The 23,002-nt window shown below is 35.9% G+C and overlaps 2 protein-coding genes across 3 annotated transcripts in view; one reads left to right on the top strand and one right to left on the bottom strand.

The window, feature by feature from the left end:
- Positions 1-15,067, bottom strand: part of LOC129262339 (ubiquitin-associated protein 1-like) — a 24,383-nt gene extending 9,316 nt beyond the window's left edge. The window contains exons 1-6 of one of the 2 annotated variants that reach the window (XM_054900443.2): positions 14,931-15,067; positions 8,177-8,228; positions 7,866-7,984; positions 6,127-7,053; positions 2,492-2,521; positions 870-1,064 (exon numbers count right to left, since the gene is read on the bottom strand). In XM_054900443.2, coding sequence (XP_054756418.2) covers positions 870-1,064; positions 2,492-2,521; positions 6,127-7,053; positions 7,866-7,984; positions 8,177-8,228; positions 14,931-14,942 — 1,335 coding nt within the window. In that variant the 5' untranslated portion in view covers positions 14,943-15,067. The remainder of the gene's footprint in view (positions 1-869; positions 1,065-2,491; positions 2,522-6,126; positions 7,054-7,865; positions 7,985-8,176; positions 8,229-14,930) is intronic. The other variant, XM_054900444.2, reaches the window with a different exon arrangement.
- Positions 14,792-23,002, top strand: LOC129262340 (frataxin, mitochondrial-like). The gene is made up of 5 exons (XM_054900445.2): positions 14,792-15,265; positions 17,834-18,003; positions 19,132-19,252; positions 19,837-19,934; positions 20,463-23,002. The coding sequence occupies exons 1-5, from the start codon at positions 15,176-15,178 to the stop codon at positions 20,605-20,607; spliced, it is 624 nt and encodes a 207-aa protein (XP_054756420.2). The 5' UTR covers positions 14,792-15,175; the 3' UTR covers positions 20,608-23,002.

The raw sequence follows: 23,002 nt of genomic DNA, 5'->3' as shown, positions 1-23,002 counted from the left end.
CACAGCATTTTTGCAAAGTGGGCTAACCCCACCTTTAGTACGGGATTATTTGGCCCTGCAAAAAAGCAGGGTTATCCCAGCAATTGCGGTGCTAAGAGCGATAGTACGGGGCTAAGATCGCTAGTGTAAAACGAAAGTGGGCTAAGCTTAACCCCGTACTATAGGTGGGGCTAAATGGCAATTTAGCCCCACCTATAGTACGGGGTTAAGGAAATTTTAGCGTGTGTAAAAAGGTACGAGTGAAGTACTTGTACTACGAATGATCGACAAAAACCACTAGTCCGGGGTTAGCGAGTTTCGTGTGTGAAAAGCAAGCATTCCTTATCCGGGGTTAGCGATAACAATTTGGCATGTGTGAAAAGGAAAAAAAATAGTACGGGGTTAAGGATAGTACGGGGTTAGCGATAGTCCGGGGTTAAGAAAATCCTGTGTAAAAAGGGTATTTGTTTCAGTGGGCAGTGCTCGCTCAAGCATGAATAGTTTTCCAACCTTTTGGTGTCATTTGAAAGTTGACTTTATTGGCTTTTCATATATGTAAGTCTTTTTCCCCAAAGTGCTACATTTTTTATTTGGCAGCCATTTCAAAAGTGTATAGTTTTTTTTGGGACGCACTGTATAGTATGATTACAATGATGATAACAATTGCAATATGAGTTCCTTTTTCATTGACTTTTCGGGGGAGGGGGTCAATTCAACAGATTTCAAGGGCCTTATTCTCCTTTTATAATCATCTGCACACCTACCTATTTGACAGTTACCATAGCGACTGTGCTTCACAGCCAATCAAAATCTCAGAAAGGTGTCAGATCTGACAACTTGTCTGACAACATATGTCAATGCTTTCCTACACTTATCTTCGACACACCTACCTGTCTATCATCACTGCCGATGTTCTTTACAGCTCTAGCCGTCCTTCCCTTGGGGAAACCCATGCTGACTATAGTGTTCACAAAGTTCTTCTCCTCGACGCTCATCGCTTCGTACGTCGGGTCTTGAGGCTCCGTGTTGATGGTGCTGACATGTTGTGATGACGCAGGTGGCAATGGGGAGTAACGACTCAGATTCTGTGTGCATAAAATTGGGAAAATAAGTTCAGTCAATGTTAAATCATAGGAACAAAGGGCAGATGGGTGCCAAGGGGGGGGGGGTGTCTACAGGCACAGACCCCAACTGCAACTGAGATCAACAAATGTCTTCACAAAAGACTAGCACATATAAAACTTGTTGTTTCAATGTACACAATTCATTGTAGTATGTGTACAATTAATTTGAGTGAAGGGTTTGCACAGCAGAGCTAGCAAGGGGTGGCATAGACCCAATTTTGTTTTGTTTTGTTCACCACTGCCCCTCCCCCTGGTCAATCCCGGATCCACCTCTGAATACATGTACATGTAGGTTCAAACAAAGAAAAGTATTAAAAATCCGTGGAAAATTGATTTTTAACAAATTTTCGCCCTTAGGGCATTGAGAAGTATGCATGTACATGTATGTCTATACATACACGTACATAATATCCACGGAGAGAATGAGAGAGACTGTTTTTTAGATGTACTGTATAAAAGTTACTGAAATTCGAAGTAACATTGAATTTTAATTGTCACTTACATGTTAGCCTAAATGTTATCAGGTACATAAAGTTATACCGGTAACTTAAATTGAAGTTAGAGCTCAGTTATAAAGTTAAATTCAAGTTCATGTCACTTTTGGACTCTATCATATAAATGAAACAATCAAGATGAGGTTAAAGGCAGTATAAGATATGAAGGTCAGTTTAAAAAAGGTTAATTTATGTTAAATTGAGTTATAAAGTTTAATTACAATTAAAAAAACATACTACTTGTACAAACAATGCTAGTATCAAAGAAGAGATATTGACACTGTCTCTAATGTATGAATAACAAAGCATGCAATTATATGTACAGGGATATCCGGGGAGAAATTCGGAATAGCAAAATGGGGGGACAATGAAAATATCATCATGGAGATGCAACTTGAACATGCCAAAGGTTTACACAACATACCACTTTTTAGTAATAAACAAGGTAGTAAAGAGGGGAGATAATTGTAAAAATATTTATAAATTCATTAGAAAGTTTTGCTATTTTGAAGACAAAGACACTATACATGTACATAAAGATGTACATGTAGACTGTAGACAAATCAGTATAAAGCTGAGTACCTATCTAAACTCGCATGTATGCATCTGTACAATTTCTATTTCAGTTTATTTTTTCACCTTTTAAAAGAAAAGATACTCTCACATTTACAGCCAAAAAGGAAAAAAAAACACCATGTAATGAAAAAGTAGGCGAGGTTATGATCAATGCATGACCACAGGCTTTTTGTACATTATATACACGTACGTAGTCACATAAACTATACCCTCTGTAAAATTATAATCAAATTATAATAATGTAGTTAATAACTGTTTGCTTAATTAATCTTATTTTTTTATCTCTACTACAAAAAAAGTCAGTTACACAGAACTCACCACTGGAGAGAAATTAGCTTCTAGTTCGTCCTAGAAGAAAATAAAAGAGATAGAAAACACCACTGCAATCACAAGATTTATCAAAATTTTAGAAACAACTGTGCAAAAGTGCAATGAACAATAGAAAAACATAAAAGGTGTTGAAAAATTAGAATTACACATGTATGCACACATTGAATTATTAAGTGTAGACAAAACATGATCTATAAAATCTCACCCACTTACAGTACCATGCAGGCTATGAAATACATGTAGAAGTACATGAACATGTAGATGAGGAAGTTTGTGGAAAGATTTATACATTGTAATTGTATTAATTACATGTAGTATCATGTATTCATTCCAAATAACCTTATCCAATATACATGTACATGTAAGCGTATTATCTTCAAAATCCTCGTCATAACATTCAAGAGCATCCAAGGAAAGTCCCCCTCATACATCGCGAGCATGATCAACACCTACCAACCCTCCCGATCACTTCGGTCATCCAACAAGAACCTTTTAGTTGTTCCCAGTGCAACCTCCCACACCCATGACGACAGAGCCTTTTCAGTTGTGGCTCCTACACTCTGGAACTCACTTCCTCTTAGCTTAAGATCCAATTCTTCTCTAAGTTCCTTTAAAGTAGCACTTAAGACATATCTCTTCCGTAAATAGTATGATTTTTACAGTTAATATGCCCGTAGTTAAGCTAGTATTTTAGATATGTAAGGTAGTTACGTTGGATGTTTAGTTATGTATTAAAGGTAGTTAAGTTGATAAGTAAGTTTAGTTTATTAAGTTAAGTAGTTAGGTTTTGTGATGTAAAGCGCTTAGAGAAATTTTGTTAGGCGCTATATAAGTATTGAATTATTATTATTATTAAATACATGTAGATGCCAATGTAAATTCTATTCAATTTGTAAAAACATGTATTAATTGTAGATTCAAGAGCGATGTAAAAATGCACTGTACAAAAGACTTTTTGTGTGGCTCAGCTATGTGTATTCTTTAAAAAAATGTGGAGCAAATTGCAATACACTGTATGATGCCAGAAAAATTATTCCCTGAATACAGCCAAGTACATGTAGTATGCTAAAAATAATGCAGCTTTCTGTACATTTAAGTTGATTAGGCCTACCATGCTAGTAGGTCCATGGGCCTACACACAGCGTGGCAAATACATGAGGGCAATGGGCGATTTCGCCCTCATGACAGCCCAACCAAATCACCCCAAATATTTCCCCAAAATGCATTGCTTTTGGGTGACAATTCTTTCCAGAGTCGCCCCAAGACCTATTCCAAGCAATATTCAAGATTATTTAAAAAATCAATAGTCTAACTGTGGCAAAAGAATAATATTTGCTTTTTACCCCTAAAAAGCAGCCCTTCATTTGAATGAAAAAAAAGGCCACCAAAATTCTGCAATCGCCTGAATGTGGAAAAGAAAAATAGCCTCTAAAAAATAAAAATTATTCCCTACCCTGCCTACACATACATGTACATGGTGTACATGTCATGTATAGTGAGATAGTAATTTCATGCTTACTGTATTGTAACTACAGAACATGCTCTTGTTACATGTACATGTACATCTGCTATTCTAATTACAGGGAGACAACAGGAAGTCCCTTTATAACATTTCCCATAAAATATCAATGAAACAGGCCTTATGTTAAAAAAAGACCCTATTGGCTGATATACAAAATACTACACTTACGCATGCAAGCCATGTACAATGAATGTATGAAGTGCTCAATGTTTTGTATGAACACTGTATTTTACTCATGTCAAGAATAGTGTGCCAATGGATTCAATGTCAGAGGGCAGGGGACAGGATGTATACTGCATCTGTAGGGTGACACAAGGTTTCAGTTTTGATGAGTATCTATTAATTCAGATTGTGTATGAAATTGTGACTTACATGTACAATGTACAGTATTGTCAAGTTGTGAGAAGATCTTTACCCTTCATTATGTCATTTAACAGCTTTCCACTTTGATCGCATTAAGGCCAACCTTCATCCCTCCCCAAAAAACATTTTTGCGTTCTCTGCAACAGTTATTTTTGCCTTTATTGTACATGTTATTGAAGTGTTCGTTTAATTGATTTGTTTTATATTGTATGTTGGATATTGTATCTGCCCAATAAATTTTTTTTTTTAAGTCTCACAAAATAGAGGTACCTGCGTAACTTTGTATTCAAATCCCTAGAGAATTGGGACCATATAAATTTTTTGACTTACAGATAAATTTGACTTGAACTGTTTAACATTATAATCTGGTACGAAAAATTGCTTAAAATAGCTTTGTGCCTAAAGACCAGGAATAATTTCTATGGTATCGCATCATAATTTGCAGCACATTTTCTTTAAATTCTGCTACATGTATGCAAAATGTCTCTTGTGCAGCAGATAGTATAAATACATGTAGGACTGTCATATTAACTTGAGAACTTTTCTCTTGTAACCCAAAATATTAAACAAATTTGGCAAGTAAAAATCATTCCCTGAATAACCTTCCCATGGCCAACATGTTACATGTAGATTCTGATTATACACATAGTGGTTGCCCATATCATATCTGATGCAAGGTTGTCCCTTTTTTATGACTCACACACAGAGGTGTTTGCTCGTGTTATATGAATGATAAAAAAAAAGTTGAATTATTATTATTATTATGCATATCGTGGTCTATATGCAAATGAGGAAACTGATGATGTCATCCACTCACTATTTCTTTTGTATTTTATTATATGAAATATTCTCATTTTCTCTTCATTGTCAAGTGAAAAAGCGATTGATTCCTCCCAGAACATGTGGAATTAGCATTATTTAATACTATATGCTTCAGTCAAGTTGGTCCTTGTCAAATCTGTGAAAAATGAAATATTGTATAATTCAAACAATAACAAAACAAAAGAAATAGTGAGGGACATCATCAACTGTCTCATTTGCAAGTCACTCAGTTGTGCATATCACTCTTTTGTGAAAAATAAGCGAAACTTTAAAATGTCATAACTTTTTTATTTTACATTCGATTTTGATGAAATTTTCAGTTATATGCTAATTTGATTTTTCTCTATTTATTCAAAACAACATTTTTCTGGGGTGGACTTGACCTTTAATCAGTATATGAACAAGAGCACAGGTACAATTGCTTGTTACAGTGCGAAGTTAGTTGAAATCTCAGCCAAGAAAACTATGTATCTTGCAAAAAGTCAACAAAATTATCATTTTCAAACACAATAGAACAGTGGTACATGTAAATTTGAATGAGAAAATAACTCTTTTTTTCCAAAATAAAGGAAGCAACTGAAGTATGGTATCAAAGCTTTTAGAAAATTAAAGAGATGACAGACAGATGATAATTTATGAAGTACACACAACAAACTCAAACATATACATGTACTATACAGTAGCCACCAAAACACAATGGCAAAACCCTTCACAATGTCGAGCAGCACTACATAGGGGGCAACCTCCCCCTCCAATGATTTTTCAAAAGAATAGAAAAAAAATGTTTGTTTCTCACCATGTACTAGGAGCAGCACTGCATAGGGGGCAACCTACCCCCTCCAATGATTTTTCAAAAGAATAGAAAAATAATATGTTTGTTTTTCAAAGTCAGTAAACATGAAGGTTAATGACTCACCATGGGGTAGTTTGGAGGACGATCAATAGCTGCATTGACAGGAGAACTCCCTGATAACACTGCTGTTGGTGTAAGAGACGAGTAGCTAGGAGGAGGTGACATTCTACCTTGATCATGGGGAAGAGGTCCAACACCTCCAGAACTTAGACTGGATTCAGAGTTCTCCCTCGAGGGGCTGATAGGAGGAAGGGGACTGTTTGATGCAAAGGATACATTCCTCAACGGTGGCAGGGCTGGCAATGCTGAAGTACTAGGTATAGTCCTGTTGGGGAGGGGAGGTTTAGATTGCTCTGTGGGTTGGTAAGCGGGTAGCTCAGGTTTACTGTCCTTAGGGATTGGTTTGAATGAAGCTTGATTGAAATTTGTCTCAAACTGTACTTGATTGCTTTCCTCTGATGCAGGCAAGTCAGCAGCATCAGTAAACGAAGACACAGCCTCCTCCATGTCTACATCCACTGGGGGAGGACTGGACGTCTGAAGTTGGTTGTTCTGGACAGCAGGTGTAGCCACAGGAGCAGAGTTGGCCAGGACACTGCGCAGCTCCTCCATATCGTTTATCGTTTCCAGCTCAGTCAGCTCGAACGGATCAAGCGACCTACCCTCAAAATCATCCCAGTTATCTGTCCTGGCACTCTGGTTATTGACTGGTTTGGAAATACTGTTTGCGAGAGGCACTGGTTGGAGGATCTCATTGCTAAGGGTTGCTGCCACCGGAGGCCGCAGAGGAGGTTGTGACAAGTTAGTTTGCATAGGAAACTCATTGCTAGTTGTGTGTGGTCCATCCGGTACCGTCTCTTCTCGTTGCAGCGCTGCTTCAGCAGCCTCAGCTCCAAGTTGTTGTTGCTTCCTTTTTTCCTCCCTTTCAGATTCAGTTCTCCTCACACCATCAAGCCATTCTAGAAAGGTGTTCTCTGTCTGGAAGTCATACTGTTATGGAAGGTGACAAAAGACAACAAATGTCTAGGAATTAGATGTTACATGAAAATTGGTCATAGGGCTATTGCAAACAATCAGGAAAAGATGGCAGGCCTAAAATTCTGATATCAAAAACTACTCTACAGTGTACATTTTCCAAAACAATAAAACTGGGCACAGCAAATCTGTAAGGCCAATTAGAGGATCATCCAGACCAGTTAACAAGGCATCCATGACCATGGCGTCTGTTGTAAACCTTCGATGTAAATTATATTTGTATTTAACCATTAAGCTTGGCATTTTAAATATTTCAAAGTTATGAAGATTTTAAGAAAAATAAATCCTGAATTGTTTGGGATAGCTTTAGTTCGCAATATGTCAATTTTCATTTGTGATCCCTCACTCCCATATCCCCGACCCTCTTTCTAGTGAACTAGATCTGAATTCCGTAACACAAAGGTATTAAGCAATTGATCGTATGCTTGATTTTCATGATAAAATACACATTGTAGTCAATGCAATCATTTGTAAAAAGTGTTCTACGATGATTGCCACGCTTTGTATCACATGCCCCTGGACATACACTGTATGTGGGTTTTTTTCTGTAACTTTGTGTTTGAATGCCCTACACAGATCTGAGAGATAGAGTGGTAAAACTATGTGTAAGAAGTCCACTTATTCTCTCATGAATCAGAACACTTCTTTTTTATCTACTTCCTGAAAAAACACACTTTACAAAAAGAATTAATCATGCACATGTACATGTATGTCCAGATAAAAACTACATTTTCACTGATGTATACATGAACTTAAGATTTACTCACCTCCTCTTCAGATTTCTGAGGCCTTGGTTCCTTGTGCTTATACTGAAGAGGCAGCACAACTTTCTTTGTAGGCTTGAACCTATCACTCAGTCGCAACTCTATCCCCTCCACACTGGACACTTCAGAAAAAAAAGTCAACAAAATCAATTGATTAACTTCTTAAAAATTGAAATACGTGTATACTGACAAATAGTTTAATCACACTTTATCCATTTGGTTTTCATCCCCCATTGTTTACACTGTGTACGACCAGTTTCTCTAATGATTATTTGTCAAAGTTTTCACGTGAAATTAAGTTTATTCTCACTTACCAGAGTAGGCCCTGTGGAGAGTCTGCGAACCATAAGCCATGTTGCCTACAATCTAGATGAAAGAATGAAACAAAAACAAAAAAATCAGGGTAGTATATTCCTGGGTGGAGATGGAGTGCTTTGCCAGGATTATTAGGAAAAGTACTGTACATGTACATGCTTTTAGCAATGAAAACACAAACAGTGACAGTCCAGAAATATTACAAGCTACATGTTAAACTTGGTCAATCTACAATACTAGATGGATTTTTTTCCAGAGGGTGCATAGCGCAAGCGCAATTTGCGCAACTACTATTACCCAGGGTTTATCTTGAGCTGCAGATTCATCAGCATTCAAGGAATTGGTCGTACCAGGTACCCATTCACCTACATGTAACCTGGGTTGAATGCTGCACACTGTGGGTAAATTTCATGATAAAGGAGAACATGCCATAGCTGGGACTCGTACCTACATGTTATTTGTAAGACCCTGTTAAAAAGATGAGTGTCAGAACCATTAGACCAGGGTAAACCCATAATACACAGTGGCCTGTACATCCTGAGATTTTTTTTTCTTTGCGAATTGTTTGAGAAAATGCGAACATTAATAGAAGCTTTGTCATAAACACAGGACCTGAGTAAAAGCTAAAAATTAAAAGTTCCTGTTCATAATTGTCTTGTCTTTCTGTTGATGCCCACAATGGCAAAGATGAAAAAGTTGACTTGACCTTGTCTATGATGTCCTCCTGTACTTTATACCTTTATACCGATCTACTGGAAAAATACAGTTGTTGAACTACAGAAAAGCTTCCAGGTCAATCTTGTATGTTGTCTTCCTATCTTAAATTTCTCACTGTGTCTGTGCCTGTGTGCTATTTAATGCAATGAAAAAGGTCACTGTTCCCATGGGTGGACATAACGCAGCAAAAACCAAAACTTGTCTAGCTTCTTCTTGAAGCTATTGACCGTTGATGCTGTTGAACTACTTCAGATGGCAAAGAATTCCAGAATTGACCACTCTGACACTGAAAGTTTTCTGTCTTACATGTACCTTCAGTCCACTTTCTATAAACAGCTTGTATGGATGGCCACGCTTTGCTTGAGTGGTAGCTGATGTGAAGAATAGATCTCTATTCACATCATCAATGCCATGAATTATATAGGTTTGTGGTCTGTACATGATTGAAGGTAGTTGCATAGCACACATCCTTCTACAATACAGGTAGTCCATTTCCTTCAGGGTTGGTACTAGTTTGGTTTGTACTGTTGGAACATTGGTTTTGTTTTTCTTTCAAAATAAAAAAAGACATTGCTGGTGATGCAGTTTACTCGCTGACCCTTGCCACAAATGTGTCAAGGGTTGCAGCATCTACTACTGCAGCTGGTAAACAGGTTCCAAGTCCTTCACAGTCACAGTACAAAGATAGGCTAAGCCAGTGAAGGACTGTTATTTTGACATTTGGTTTCCTTTAATAGTTTAGTTATTCACAGTTAGAACTTCGGTATTTAGTTCAGCTTTGTTTACGTTCTTGATTTTCTGTTGTCACCATTTACATTTGACATTCAACCTGCTTCTCCTGTCATTTCTTTCCTATTCAGATGTGTTCATTCATTACATTCCTACATCTGATTCTTTTGTTCAGCATTCTTAATCATGTAATCATCCCAATATCTTATTCATCTCCATCCTCTATCTCTTATTGGTTAATTTTATGAATTAGATTTTTCCACTTTCAGTTGGCTTCTCCATTCTCTTTATTTTCATTGGTTGATTTTGTGTAATTTGAATACATGTATATAATGCTAATTTTGTAATGCAATTCTGAGTTTACTGAGGCAAGGAAGCCAGCAAATAAAGCAGTGCACTACCAGACTTCATCAATAAGCCAGTTCGTAGTTCCTTTCTGCGCATGATCAAAAGATTCTGCGCATGATCAGAGGAAGGTCATTGGTACTAAAGTGACAGGGTGGTTTAAAATTTAATGAGATAAGCACCAACTTTGAGGTCTTGATTATTCATATATTCTTTTGAATTGTGTTTTCCATTTACATCCACAAAAAACAACAATGCGTCCACAAACAAATTGTATTTCACAGTTTGCCAAGTACATTGTCCAACATGCCATGTTATGCATTCAAAGTAAAAATGCAACAAATACCTTCATAAAGTGTTCATTGGTGTGCTATTCTAGTCACCTGGTCTATTCAATTTCTTCATCCTGCTATGTAAGGCAAGCTTATGAAATATCTTGCTTTGAAATCTGCCTATCATATTGAAAGAAAAGAAAGGTAATTTGACCAAAATTGTGAAGTAACTACGAACTGGTCTATTTAAGTTCAATTTTGTTCCTGTGTCTTCATACCGGTAGTTAAGTTCCATCTTCTCCTCTCCGTTTGCTTCTGTTGGATGTGTGATGAGCTTGTGTTATTCCCATCTTCAGTTGAACATTTATTTCCCCCATATACTGTATTATTTTCAACCCTACACTAGCATTATCGCGGATGTGCACAAAATTTGTATGCTTGTTGGCTCGCTTTTCAATGCGTTGTAATTTATGGTGGTGTGACCTTAATTCGCGCGTTACCTAATTTTGCGCACGGTCGAATATCTCAATATCTAATTAATATCTTCAAAACTGATATCACCAACAGAAAATCGACTCAAAATTACTTGGTATGGTAATTACCTTGAAGGTAAGGACTCAATTTGTGAAAACATTGGCAAAAGCAAAACATCAGCAAATTTTGTTAACTTTTGCGTCCACTCCGAGACAATCCAATCTTCTCGACAAGCATCAAGAAACTGCCAGTTTGCAAGCGAGGTCTCTAAAGAAGTAAGAAAAAAAGTGTGATACCAACCGAATTTATGGCATTTTACATGTAACCTCCATCTGATATAATTACTTTTTTCTGCTTGATTTCGTTTCTAAAGCTTTGCAAAACGATCGTGCGCAAAGTAAGGTGACACTTTTTTATGACACTTTTGCAGCCGAGCACACACTAGTCGATCGCCATGGAATTCTGAGATCGCGATACGAGCGAAACCCTTGACCTACTTTATAATTCCGTCAAGCGAATTAGACTTTCAGATCTTGCCTTCTGTCTGGTATTTATGATTTTGATTGTGTGTGAACTGTGAGAAATTTTTGATAGAAAATCAACTTCATGATAATTTGTGAAATGTGCGCCAATTATGCCGGTCACCCATAATGTAATAATAATAATAATAATAACGGCATATTTACCCAGGGTAGCCACTTCAGTTCCGAAAACTGTAGCTCCAGCGTGCACTGCTAGTGCTATTATTATTACACCGGCTTTAGCATGGCTACCTTGATCGGGCGCTCGAGCATTTAAGGAATTTCTTCCTACTGGGAACCCATTCACCTCACCTGGGTCGAGTGTTTTCTTGCCGAAGGAAATTACGCCATGGCTGGGATTTGAACCCACGACCCTCTGTTTCAAAGTCCGGACACTAATCTACTGGGCCACAACGCTCCATTTATGTGAACATAAATTCCAATTCCCAAGGCAAGCACCCCCATTTTCATAATTTTAAATGTGAGTGCAACCTAGATTCTCGTTTTAGTTCTCAAGCTCCTGCCCTATATCAATCTCATTTCATAGACAATGTAGACATCTTCTTCTTCTTGTCTATACAGGCCACCGTCTACATACATGTAGATCTGCGCAAATTAAGGGCATGATTTCAGTAACTCAAGAGTTTGGGGCCAAAAACCCCAAACAAGTTACAGATACCACCCCCCCCCCCCGGCCTTCCTTGAGTGGATGGACTGGCAAAACAATGAATGGCATGGCAATCCATGATGATGGCATGCAATGAAGCTCATTATAAAATTGGTGTATTATTTCAAGCATCGCGATTGGCCAATACGCGTCACATGACATCCAACTTTTTTTGGTGCACTGCACGGCAGTGCAAAAGGTGCGCAACGAAAATTAACATTGCACGCTCAAGCAAACCAATGCGGTAAAAGTCCCGGGAGAAGTCCAACGAAACTGTATACCCAGTTGTTGTGTGTCCGGACGATCAATTTTAGAAAGTCATTGGGAAAAATTTTCAAGCGAAGTTTCATCAATTTTTCGTACAAAATGTAAGGAAATATTATGGAGAACAAAATGAAAGATGATTACAACTATTGAATTCATATTTTTAGTGTAATCCAAAGACAAAAAAAAAGGCTTCAAAAATAGAAGGTGTCCGGACACCCGACCCCCCATCCTACTGTAACTTTTTAAGAATTTGTTTCTGTGTTGCTATTTTATAAAACAAAGTTTGCTCTGTCGTGCGTAAAAGTAAATGCAGAGAAAGCTCGGTTTCTTCAGATGGTGGTGCACACTGGGCACTCGCCGCCAGCGGCTCGTGCACAGTGCGGCACCTATCTAAGAAACCTCGCGTGTTCTGCATTTCCACTAACGCACTCGGCTGCATGCATTATTTGTATAGTACCGGTATATTAGTAGTACTAGTAGTAGTAGTACACTAGTAGTACTCTCTCTCTCTGTCTCAACAAGCTTTTTCATTTGATTTGCTTCTTTGTCATGGCTGCTCATGCAGACCCATCATGTCCATGCCCCACACAATCATGACAAAATGGCAATGCACTCAAAACTGAATGCAGAAGGCAGTTGCAGGAACTTTCACTCAGGTGTCACGCGCGTAAAACATTCCCCATAGACTTGTGTGTTAAAATGGCACTACTGAAAAATTCATAAAAAATAAATGTGAAATTAGAGGGTGGAATGTTTACTACCAATGGATAAGATATATATCTGACATTCCAAATCTGACCAGGAAAGGGTACCGTAGCCAGCTCATTTTAAAAATAAATCGCCATTTATGAAGATAACTATGAATCGATCGAATTCATCAACTGAAACAGTGAAATAGCCCTAATTATTCCGCCAGTCAAAAAATAGTTCCAAATCACTTATTTATCTTCCCAATTTGGGCGAAGTAAGTTCAGTAGTTACCATTTCTAGAATCAGTGTTAGATTTTGAATCACATTCATACATTTTTGTCAATCAGCAATATCAAATTGACAAAAATTCGAATGGGTTGGGTCGAACGAATATCTTTAGCCCTCCTGATGTAATTAGGCTCGTGGCACCTATATTATGTGACTTATGTATTTTATTTTTTTGAATAGCTACTTTTCTATTCTTTTATATCTGTACACTCACACTAGCACAAAGAAATGCATTGAAAATGCCTATTTTCTATGCAATGACCCATTTTAATGTGTTACCCATACATGTTATTTTCACTATATATGGATGTATACAAATCCTTCCTGCATATAGCCCAACAGTGAATGCAATGACAATATAGGTCCCTATCAATTGTAATATAAAAGTGTATGTAAATTCTGTGTAGATATCAGGATACCAGAACTGTCCCAAACATAATTACCAAATATACATGAGATTGGATGAGGAAACAATAAAAGAATGAGATACTACTTTAGTATATTTGCATTTGACCTATTCAAAATCTTCCTAGGGCTGTTGCCTCTCAGATGTAAAAAGGAAGAGATACATAGAGAGAGAGAGAGAGGGGGGGGGGGGGAGAGAGAGAGAGAAAGAAAAATAATTTTATAGATGGCATGGCTTAATAAAGAGGGGGGGGGCTATACTAAGATTGCAGCACACAGCCACCCCCCCCTCCCTCCTTAGTTGAGCACTATTAGATACCTTACCTTACTCTGTGCCCCTTTCTAAATAGACTTCTTGAAGGCACCAGTTCTCAAAGTTCTATCTCCTCTCTACCTACCCCCTTCCTAAGAACAATTTTAACATGAGAAATTTCTAAAGGTCTTTCTAATGCTAAGTAGGTGATGTACACTAACACAAAACAATGATAAATCAGAACATAAAGAGGCCTTGTCTCTATACATTGACCAATATACATACATTCCTAGGCTACACAGACCTACTAACTTTACCTGATGTAGCCCTGCTAGCCATTAAATCCATTTTTTTGCACCACTTGATGACTAAACATATTGATATCAGTGAGAAACTGTTTGCTACTGAAGAGTTTGGCCAGGTATTCCATCCACTACTAGGGATTTCCCATATTACTTACAGGTGTCACGCGCGTAAAACATTCCCCATAGACTTGTGTGTTAAAATGGCACTACTGAAAAATTCATAAAAAATAAATGTGAAATTAGAGGGTGGAATGTTTACTACCAATGGATAAGATATATATCTGACATTCCAAATCTGACCAGGAAAGGGTACCGTAGCCAGCTCATTTTAAAAATAAATCGCCATTTATGAAGATAACTATGAATCGATCGAATTCATCAACTGAAACAGTGAAATAGCCCTAATTATTCCGCCAGTCAAAAAATAGTTCCAAATCACTTATTTATCTTCCCAATTTGGGCGAAGTAAGTTCAGTAGTTACCATTTCTAGAATCAGTGTTAGATTTTGAATCACATTCATACATTTTTGTCAATCAGCAATATCAAATTGACAAAAATTCGAATGGGTTGGGTCGAACGAATATCTTTAGCCCTCCTGATGTAATTAGGCTCGTGGCACCCTCAAACTTAAAATCAGATCAGTCAGTCAGATTCAGTCTCACACAGACCACTGACAGTCCAGTCACAAATAACAGTTTAACACAGTCAGACTCAGAGTCAGACATCAAGTTCAACAACTCGAGACAGGCACGGCTCAGCTAAAAAAAATACTTAATCCATAACATTGTCTTTCTCTTTATAATACATCGTAAAACTTACATTGTGCACCATGAAATGATCCGTTAAGTGGCATTTAAAATCAATATTAAGACCAAGGGAGGAAAGAGATTTCTCAGCTCATTTATTGTTGAATCGCCTAAAATAGTTTCTCACATCATAGTTCTCCTCAGTAAGTCGAGTGAGGGCGTCAATAAAATTGAAAGACGATTTCTGAAACTCGTAATTTGGAGAAGTAACTTGTGTATTTTTCACCGAAAGAGCTATTATCATCCGAAACAGCAAGCATGTTTCCAATAATGAGACAATTTCAAATGTCTTCTTTGTCACTCCGCCAGCTTATCTATCGTAGAGTTGCAAGAAATACGCTGAATCAGGTGCGTATGAGTTACATATGTCCCACCTATTCAACTTTGTGTTAGTTGAGCCTCCACCACTGTGTCAGTGCACTGACTGTCACTGCATGTTAAGTTAACAATAACATAAGTACAAGGATTTGGGTAAGAATTCCTGCCCTTAATAAATTACACGCATAATTTCCCATTGTCAATGGAAGTGCCCCCACCCCTCCGGTATCATGTCTATTTTTGTCTGGGATTAGACCAAAATAAGCTTCGGTCTCTGACTGTTATTGTCTTATTGATTATTCTGCTGCTGAACTCTGTTGGCTCCATTCACCAATCACAGAGACTGAAGTTCTAATTTGATCTGTAACTTGTTACAGGGACTCAATGGCCATATGTTTATGTATAAAGTTTGGATAAACCGTTATATCATAACCTTGTTCATTGAATGAGTGGGATAAACCAGGGAAGTGGGAGTTGCGCGACAGCCAAAAGGCCCGAAGCTAAGTAATTAAGTCACTGGGTTCTTTTTTTCCTTTTAAAGGTCAAGTCCACCCCTGAAAAATGTTGATTTGAATAAATAGAGAAAAATCAAACAAGCATAATGCTTAAAATTTCATCAAAATTGGATGTAAAATAAGAAAGTTAAGATATTTTAAAGTTTCGCTTACCGGTATTTTCCACAAAACAGTAATATGCACAACTCAGTGACATGCAAATGTCACAGTCGATGATGTCCCTCACTCACTATTTCTTTTGTTTTTTATTGTTTGAATTATACAATATTTCATTTTTTACAGATTTGACAAGGACCAACTTGATTGAACCATATAGTATTAAACAATGCTAATTCCACATGTTCAGGGATGAATTAATCGTTTCACAGGACAACAGGTGGAAAATTTGAATATTTCACATTTCATATAATAAAATATAAAAGAAATAGTGAGTGAGTGATGTCATCACTCTCCTCATTTGCATCCTGACAAGGATGTGAATAAAACAGTTTTGTGAAATTAAGCGAAACTTTAAAATGTCATAACTTTCTTATTTTACATCCGATTTTGATGAAATTTTCAGTGTTATGCTTGTTGGATTTTTCTCTTTTTATTCGAATCAATTTTTTGTTGGGGTGGACTTGTCCTTTAAGTTTATTTTTTCGGCGTTTTTTGGCTCCACCATTACAAGCCCAATGGCCGTCATCTCTTTGTGTAGGAGAACAAAAATTCAGAAAATGTAGAAAAATCCCTCTGAAACAGCGGATTTATCATTCTGATGCATCATTCATGATGTGTGTATGTGGCCTGAGGTCTTTTTGCAAATTGAACAAAAAATAATATGTGCAATCAAAATATTCAAATGAAAATAATCAAAAAGACAAATCACTTGTAAAAAAATGCTAGTTCCTTTGCAAGTTGCATGCAATCTATTGTTGCAACATGAAGATCCCTGCCTACACATCAATTTTAGCTGTCTAGATCTGTAGATCTATGGCAAATTGCTGTGTCAGGTAGATGGGATTCTGGGAGCGTTTTTTAACTTAACTAGGATTTACAATTTTGGCAAGGTCTTTTTGCTCAAACTTCCAAATAGATCTAGATCTAGTTTTGATTTAATGAAAGGTAGCCAGTATGTATCTGAGTAGATTTTCCCAGATTAATTTGTAACAAGTTGTTCCAAAAATTACAATTTAACTGTTTAGCTTTTAGATTTTGCCATGTCTGATTAAACATGGATTCCACAAAATTATTTTGTTCCACATTTGGTGAGGGTAAGTGTGCCAAAATTTCATTAAAAAAGTGAGAGAAATATATGATTTTCTATGAAAAAAATAGTTGCAGCCAGGCATTTTCGAATTGAAAAAAACATTGTTGCCAGTGTCTGCATATGCCATATGCACTCACTTTACACATGATTCAGGGATTTTGATGAGAAAGGCTGCAATTCGAGACTATGGCATGAAATACTTAAAATTCAATGTTGATTCACCAGTTTGAATAAGAAATTTAATGAACATATCTGTTTATGCAATGCAGATATAAACTTTGTGGCCATTGTATGAGAATCATGCAGATGCAAACATTAGCAGACAATGGGGTGCTGCACAGACTAAGGGCATCACGCCATACAGTGTGAGTCTGCAAGGGAGTGCAGCGAGTATGATTCACACCTTATCACTCATGTGCTGACAAGTAACATTATATACGCAGGGATTTAACTATTGTGTATATCTGACCAACTGGGCATACTGTAGACCAAGCGTAAGTGCACAGACCAAATGCTGATTGGACCAAATATTGATATACCAAATATGCTATTTATAATTTTGTAATATATTTAATTTTCTGTCCCAAGAGAAAAGGTGCATGGGAGAAATCACAAATTCCTGACGATCAAGTATGAGACAAAATGGGAAAGTAGACAAATTGGGTTGAGCTTGTTTGGACTGTATGACTCATAATGGGAAGTACATCAACTGCTTGTAGAAAAAGTGAATATAACAAGACATCCTTGCCAGTATGGCTCAGGAATCACTCCCACAGAGTTTGAATCAGGGTTATTATATGGTGTAAATTCTTAATTATCTCCATTTTGTTTTAGGCACATTTACCTAAAGCATCAATCCAGCAAGGAACAAGTGCTGTCAACTCCATCTTGCCGAGGGCCTTAGGGAAACCAACAACTGCAACAATCCCATCACATCTCACTAAATCATCAGCAGATAAATATATAATTTGTGTCAGAAATTCAAGTGGAGGCAATGAAAAGGCGTAAGTACACACTAGTTTATTTCAATATATATATATTTTTCAGTGAGTATGGTAGGTCTACCATAGGACATTTTTAAAGCAATATATACTTCATTCTACAACTGGAGTTTTCCATTCTATGAATATTATGTCTTATTTCATAGATTTCTATATATTTAATTGAATAATGTGTGAAAGGGAGTTGCCCCAACATAAAGTTTTTATTTGAATAAATTAGAGGTTATACACTGAGTGATTTACTAGTTGTTAAATTACTTGCTTGCTTTCATAAAGTGTACATGTCGATTTCAATTTGTTATTTAAGTTTGGTGTTGAGAGCTGATGATTGGCTGATTTTTTTGCACCAACCACAGCGTATATCTTGAAGTGTTGTCACTGAGTACTGATTGAAATCAATTCTATAAACCCATATTTAGTGTTTGTGCTTGGTTCGGCAGCTTGATAAACATTTGAATACAATTATTAAAGGACAAGTTCACCCCAACAACAAGTTGATTTGAATAAAAAGAGAAAAACCCAACAAGAATAACATTGAAAATTTCATCAAAATCGGATGTAAAATAAAAAAAAGTTATGACATTTTAAAGTTTCGCTTAATTTCACAAAACAGTTGTATGCACATCCTGGTCGGTATCCAAATGAGAAGACTGATGACATCATCCACTCACTTTTTCTTTTGTATTTTATTATATGAAAAATTCTAATTATTACCTCATTGTCAAGTGAAACAACGATTAATTCCTCCCTAAACATGTGGAATTAGCATTGTTAAATACTATATGGTTCAGCAAAGTTGGTCCTTATTGTCAAATCTGTAAAAAATCAAATATTGTATAATTCAAACAATAAAAAACAAAAGAAATAGTGAGGGACATCATTGACTGTCTCATTTGCATGTCACTGAGTTGTGCATATCACTGTTTTGTGAAAAATAAGTGAAATTGTAAAATGTCATAACTTTCTTATTTTACATCCAATTTTGATGAAATTTCAGCATTATGCTTGTATGATTTTTCTCTATTGATTCAAATCAACATTTTTCTGGGGTGAACTTGACCTTTAACACCAGCACTTACACCAGACGTAAATATTGAACTTGAAATCCCCATTGTCTTTTTGTTCTTACAGAGTATTAAGTGACCTTGAATATGAAAAGATAGCTGACCAGACATTGGATCATCTTTCAGAATTCTTTGAAATTCTTGGAGATTCTGAGAATTGCCCATCAGAATTTGATGTCATGTACAGTGTGAGTTTTGTTTCATGTAGATTGATTTTGTCACGAAATGTCTTTCTGGGGCAATTGCATAAAATGTGAACGTCTGACCCCCCCCCCCCCCCCCCCCTTACCTGCATTTGGGATCAGAAATTATTTGTCTCTGTTTTTTGGGTCATGAAAAGTGTTCTCAAGTTATTATTGCTTTGAGCAGTTCATGAAGTGAAGTGAATTGGAGAAAAAGAGCAGTCAGACATACAAAAAAGTCAATTATTTTATGGAATTGTCTATTATCATTAAGATTTATCATATATATTTCATTACTTTATTATTTATCATATATTTATTATTGAATTTCTATGATATAATTCATGTATATCTTGATATATATTTATATCACTAAAATGATTTAATAGGATTTTCAATCCAATTCTAAGGCACTTTTGTAATGCTTGTTTCAGTTTGACAGTTACCCTTAGATTATCTTAGGCCTATTGACAAAACTTCACAAACAAATGCAAGTTATCAATCAAATGTAATCTTTTAAACGTACAGGAGCAAATCTGAAAATGTCTTGGATAAAAAATGTTCAAATTATTTGAAATTCGTTTTCACAGTCTGGTGTATTGACAGTTGCCTTCGGTCAGGAGCATGGCACTTATGTAATCAACAAGCAAACACCCAACAAACAAATCTGGCTTTCATCACCAACGAGGTATGGTCTCTAGATAAAGAATCCAACATTTAATCAGTTGTACAGAACATTTAAATGCAAGAGCGAGCCAACTGTTTTTCCTTATTGAGTGTGTGTTATAGTTTTTAGGATGATAATAATTATAATAATAATAATGATTATAATAATGATAATAATAATGACAATGTCATTAATAATTATTATAATAATGAATAATAAAAATTATTATAATGATAATAGCAACAACAATAACAATAGTTGTAGAGCGCACATACCCACCAACTCATCTTGGACTTGAAGTACAACTGGCCTACCATTGAATATGTATTGATAATACAGAGAAAGAATAAGCCTATCATTTTATTTGTACAAAGGTGTGAGAGTTTACATTTGAAGCAGACGTAAGTTTGCTTTGTTTGAAATTTTCTGCTTATTTTCAGCATTTTTTTAATGTCTTAGACTGTACAAAAGTATAGAAGCTTTTGGAAATTTTTCCACTCTTATGATATGTGGTCATTCACAGATCTTTTTTCACTACTCTCTCCCCAGTGGACCGAAGAGGTATGACTATATCAACAAAAGATGGATCTATATTCATGATGGCATGGCCATTCACGACCTTCTCTCACAAGAGATATCCAAGATCCTTGATTCTCCTGTAGACGTCTCAGAAGCTGAGCAGTGGGACACGTGACATTGATCGAGACGAGATGAGATTGGAATTCTTGACATTTCTGAGAGTTTTAATAATTCAATATGAAAGGATATATTCAGAATCTTGTAGATTTCATATTAATTGACTGAAGCAAGTTTGGTGGTACTTATCAAGATGAGAGTACTCTGAATTCTTGAGATTCCTCAGTTTATACAACATGAACAAGCAATCTTGTAGATTTCATATTTATCAATGCAAGAGTTTTTACTTCCATCAAAATGATATAAGCTTACTTTGAACTCTTGGGATTCTTGATGGTCAATTTGCTGTGAAATGTTAAGGAGAATCTTGTAGATTCCATATTGATTGAAGCAATAATTGTGGCATCGATCAAGATAAGCTTTACTTTGAATTCTTGAGATTCCTCAGTTTGTACATGACCGAGCAATCTTAGATTTTATACTTATCGAAGCAAGAATGGCGACAGTTATCAAGATGAGACTATTTTGAAAACTTGGGATTCCTGGCTTATTCTACATGAAAGACCAAGCAGAATCTGGTAGATTTCATATTGATGGAAGCGAGAAATGTGACATTCAACAAGAAGAGATGAGTTTAATTGGAATTTTTGAGAGTTAATTTTGTGTGAAAGGCTAAGCAGAATCTTGTAGATTTCAAATACACTGTATATTAAAGCAAAAATTGTGAAATGGATGTAATCAAAATGGGCTGCATTGCTTTCTGATTCGTTGAACATTCATTCTATGTATCATGGAAAATTTCATGTATCAATATTCAGGGATTTTCACAGTTATTATAAACTACTGAAATCCTTGTTTCTGATTGGCTGAGAGAGACTTAGTTGATGAAACTAAATTACAAATTGCCTCATGAAAGACAATCCTGTTGAAATGCTTACTAATGCTAAGAATAGCTTGAAAAAAGGTATTTCTGGCTACATGCCGATCCATTTGACAGTATTATTGACGAGGATGTTTTTTTTTCTTTTTATCCAGCATTGCAGACTTACTTTTTTTATCAATGGGAGTTTTTTTCTGGAATTTTTTTTTTAATTCCGAACCCTTTTTTTATTACCTAAGTCGTAAAATCAGTCTGAATTTAAAAAATTCCATTCATCATGAGTAGTTATCACACACGATATTCTTTGTTACAGACAGTACATTTTTTGACACATTCTCATTGTGAATCTGTTTATTTGATTGAACCACACAAGTCATTTGAAGGAAAAAAAACGGAAATGAATCGACATGATATATGTATGACTCTATTAGTAAGGAAAATGTATTCAAGTCTATTGTAAACTGCTTTGGCTTGCTGCACGGACATTGTACAATAAACAACAAAGCAAATTGTGTGGTAAAGAAAATAATTGCTTATTAGTCAGTGCAATCACTTCCATCTATCCTTTTACTTTCATTTCATGTATATCCCTCCAAAATCCATTTCAAAACGATTTTATTTGTACATTGTTGTACTGATTGTGCACTGAATCTTTGATTGTATGGTAAACTTTTTTCTGTCAAACTCCATGAAAACTCATTTGAAAGGGTGAAGATTGTTCTTAAAGGAGAATGGAATCCTTGAAACCAGATGAATTCATATAAAAGACAAAATTAAAGGAATTGATCAATGAAGTTTTAGGAGGATTGAATGAATATTAAAAAAGTTATGAGCATTTGAATATTGAGATCACTAATGATATGTAGATCCTCCCCTTGGCAATGCAACCAAGATCTGTGATGTCACAACTTCCCTATTACTTGGGTACATATTTTACTTAAATTTTCTCTTATCTAGTGTATCTTATCTAATGTTTCACAACAATGTATCATGGATGAATTGTTTGTCCTATCATTAGAATGAGTGAAAAGAGTTTTGTTTGGGTATATTGTCCAAAGAGTTGTACATATGTGATATCACAGATTTGGTTGCATTGCGAAAGGAAGGATCTCCTGAGTATTAGTGATCTTGACATTCAAATGGTCATAACTTTCTTATTGATTGTCCAATATTTCTCAAACTTTTGTTGATGTTATTATTTGATTTTTCTGCTTTCATACAAGCTAAAATTTGGGGGTTCATTCTCCTTTAATATCAAACTCATCCAAGAGGTAATATAGTCTCATAATAATCTCAAACTGACTTTATGCAATATATCAGGTTCAGAAAAAATAGAATAGTTCCATATAAAGCAGGGCCAGCTGTCATTGCTTAACCTCTGTTTTTAATAGCAATTATGATATTGAATTATTGATAGAAAGGATTTAAGATATTGAATTAATAAAGATAATTAACTGTAAGAGCATCTGTTGTATTTTGTTGTGCTCTATTGTTCCAAAAGCAATGCTGATGCATTTTATTGTTCAAATGTTTATGGAATATTTTATTAAATTCAAAATTTAAAGATATTGAA

The sequence above is a fragment of the Lytechinus pictus genome, chromosome 5 (genome assembly GCF_037042905.1).
Source record: "Lytechinus pictus isolate F3 Inbred chromosome 5, Lp3.0, whole genome shotgun sequence".
NCBI lineage: Eukaryota > Metazoa > Echinodermata > Echinoidea > Temnopleuroida > Toxopneustidae > Lytechinus > Lytechinus pictus.
This window is presented reverse-complemented; position numbering and strand designations above follow the sequence as displayed.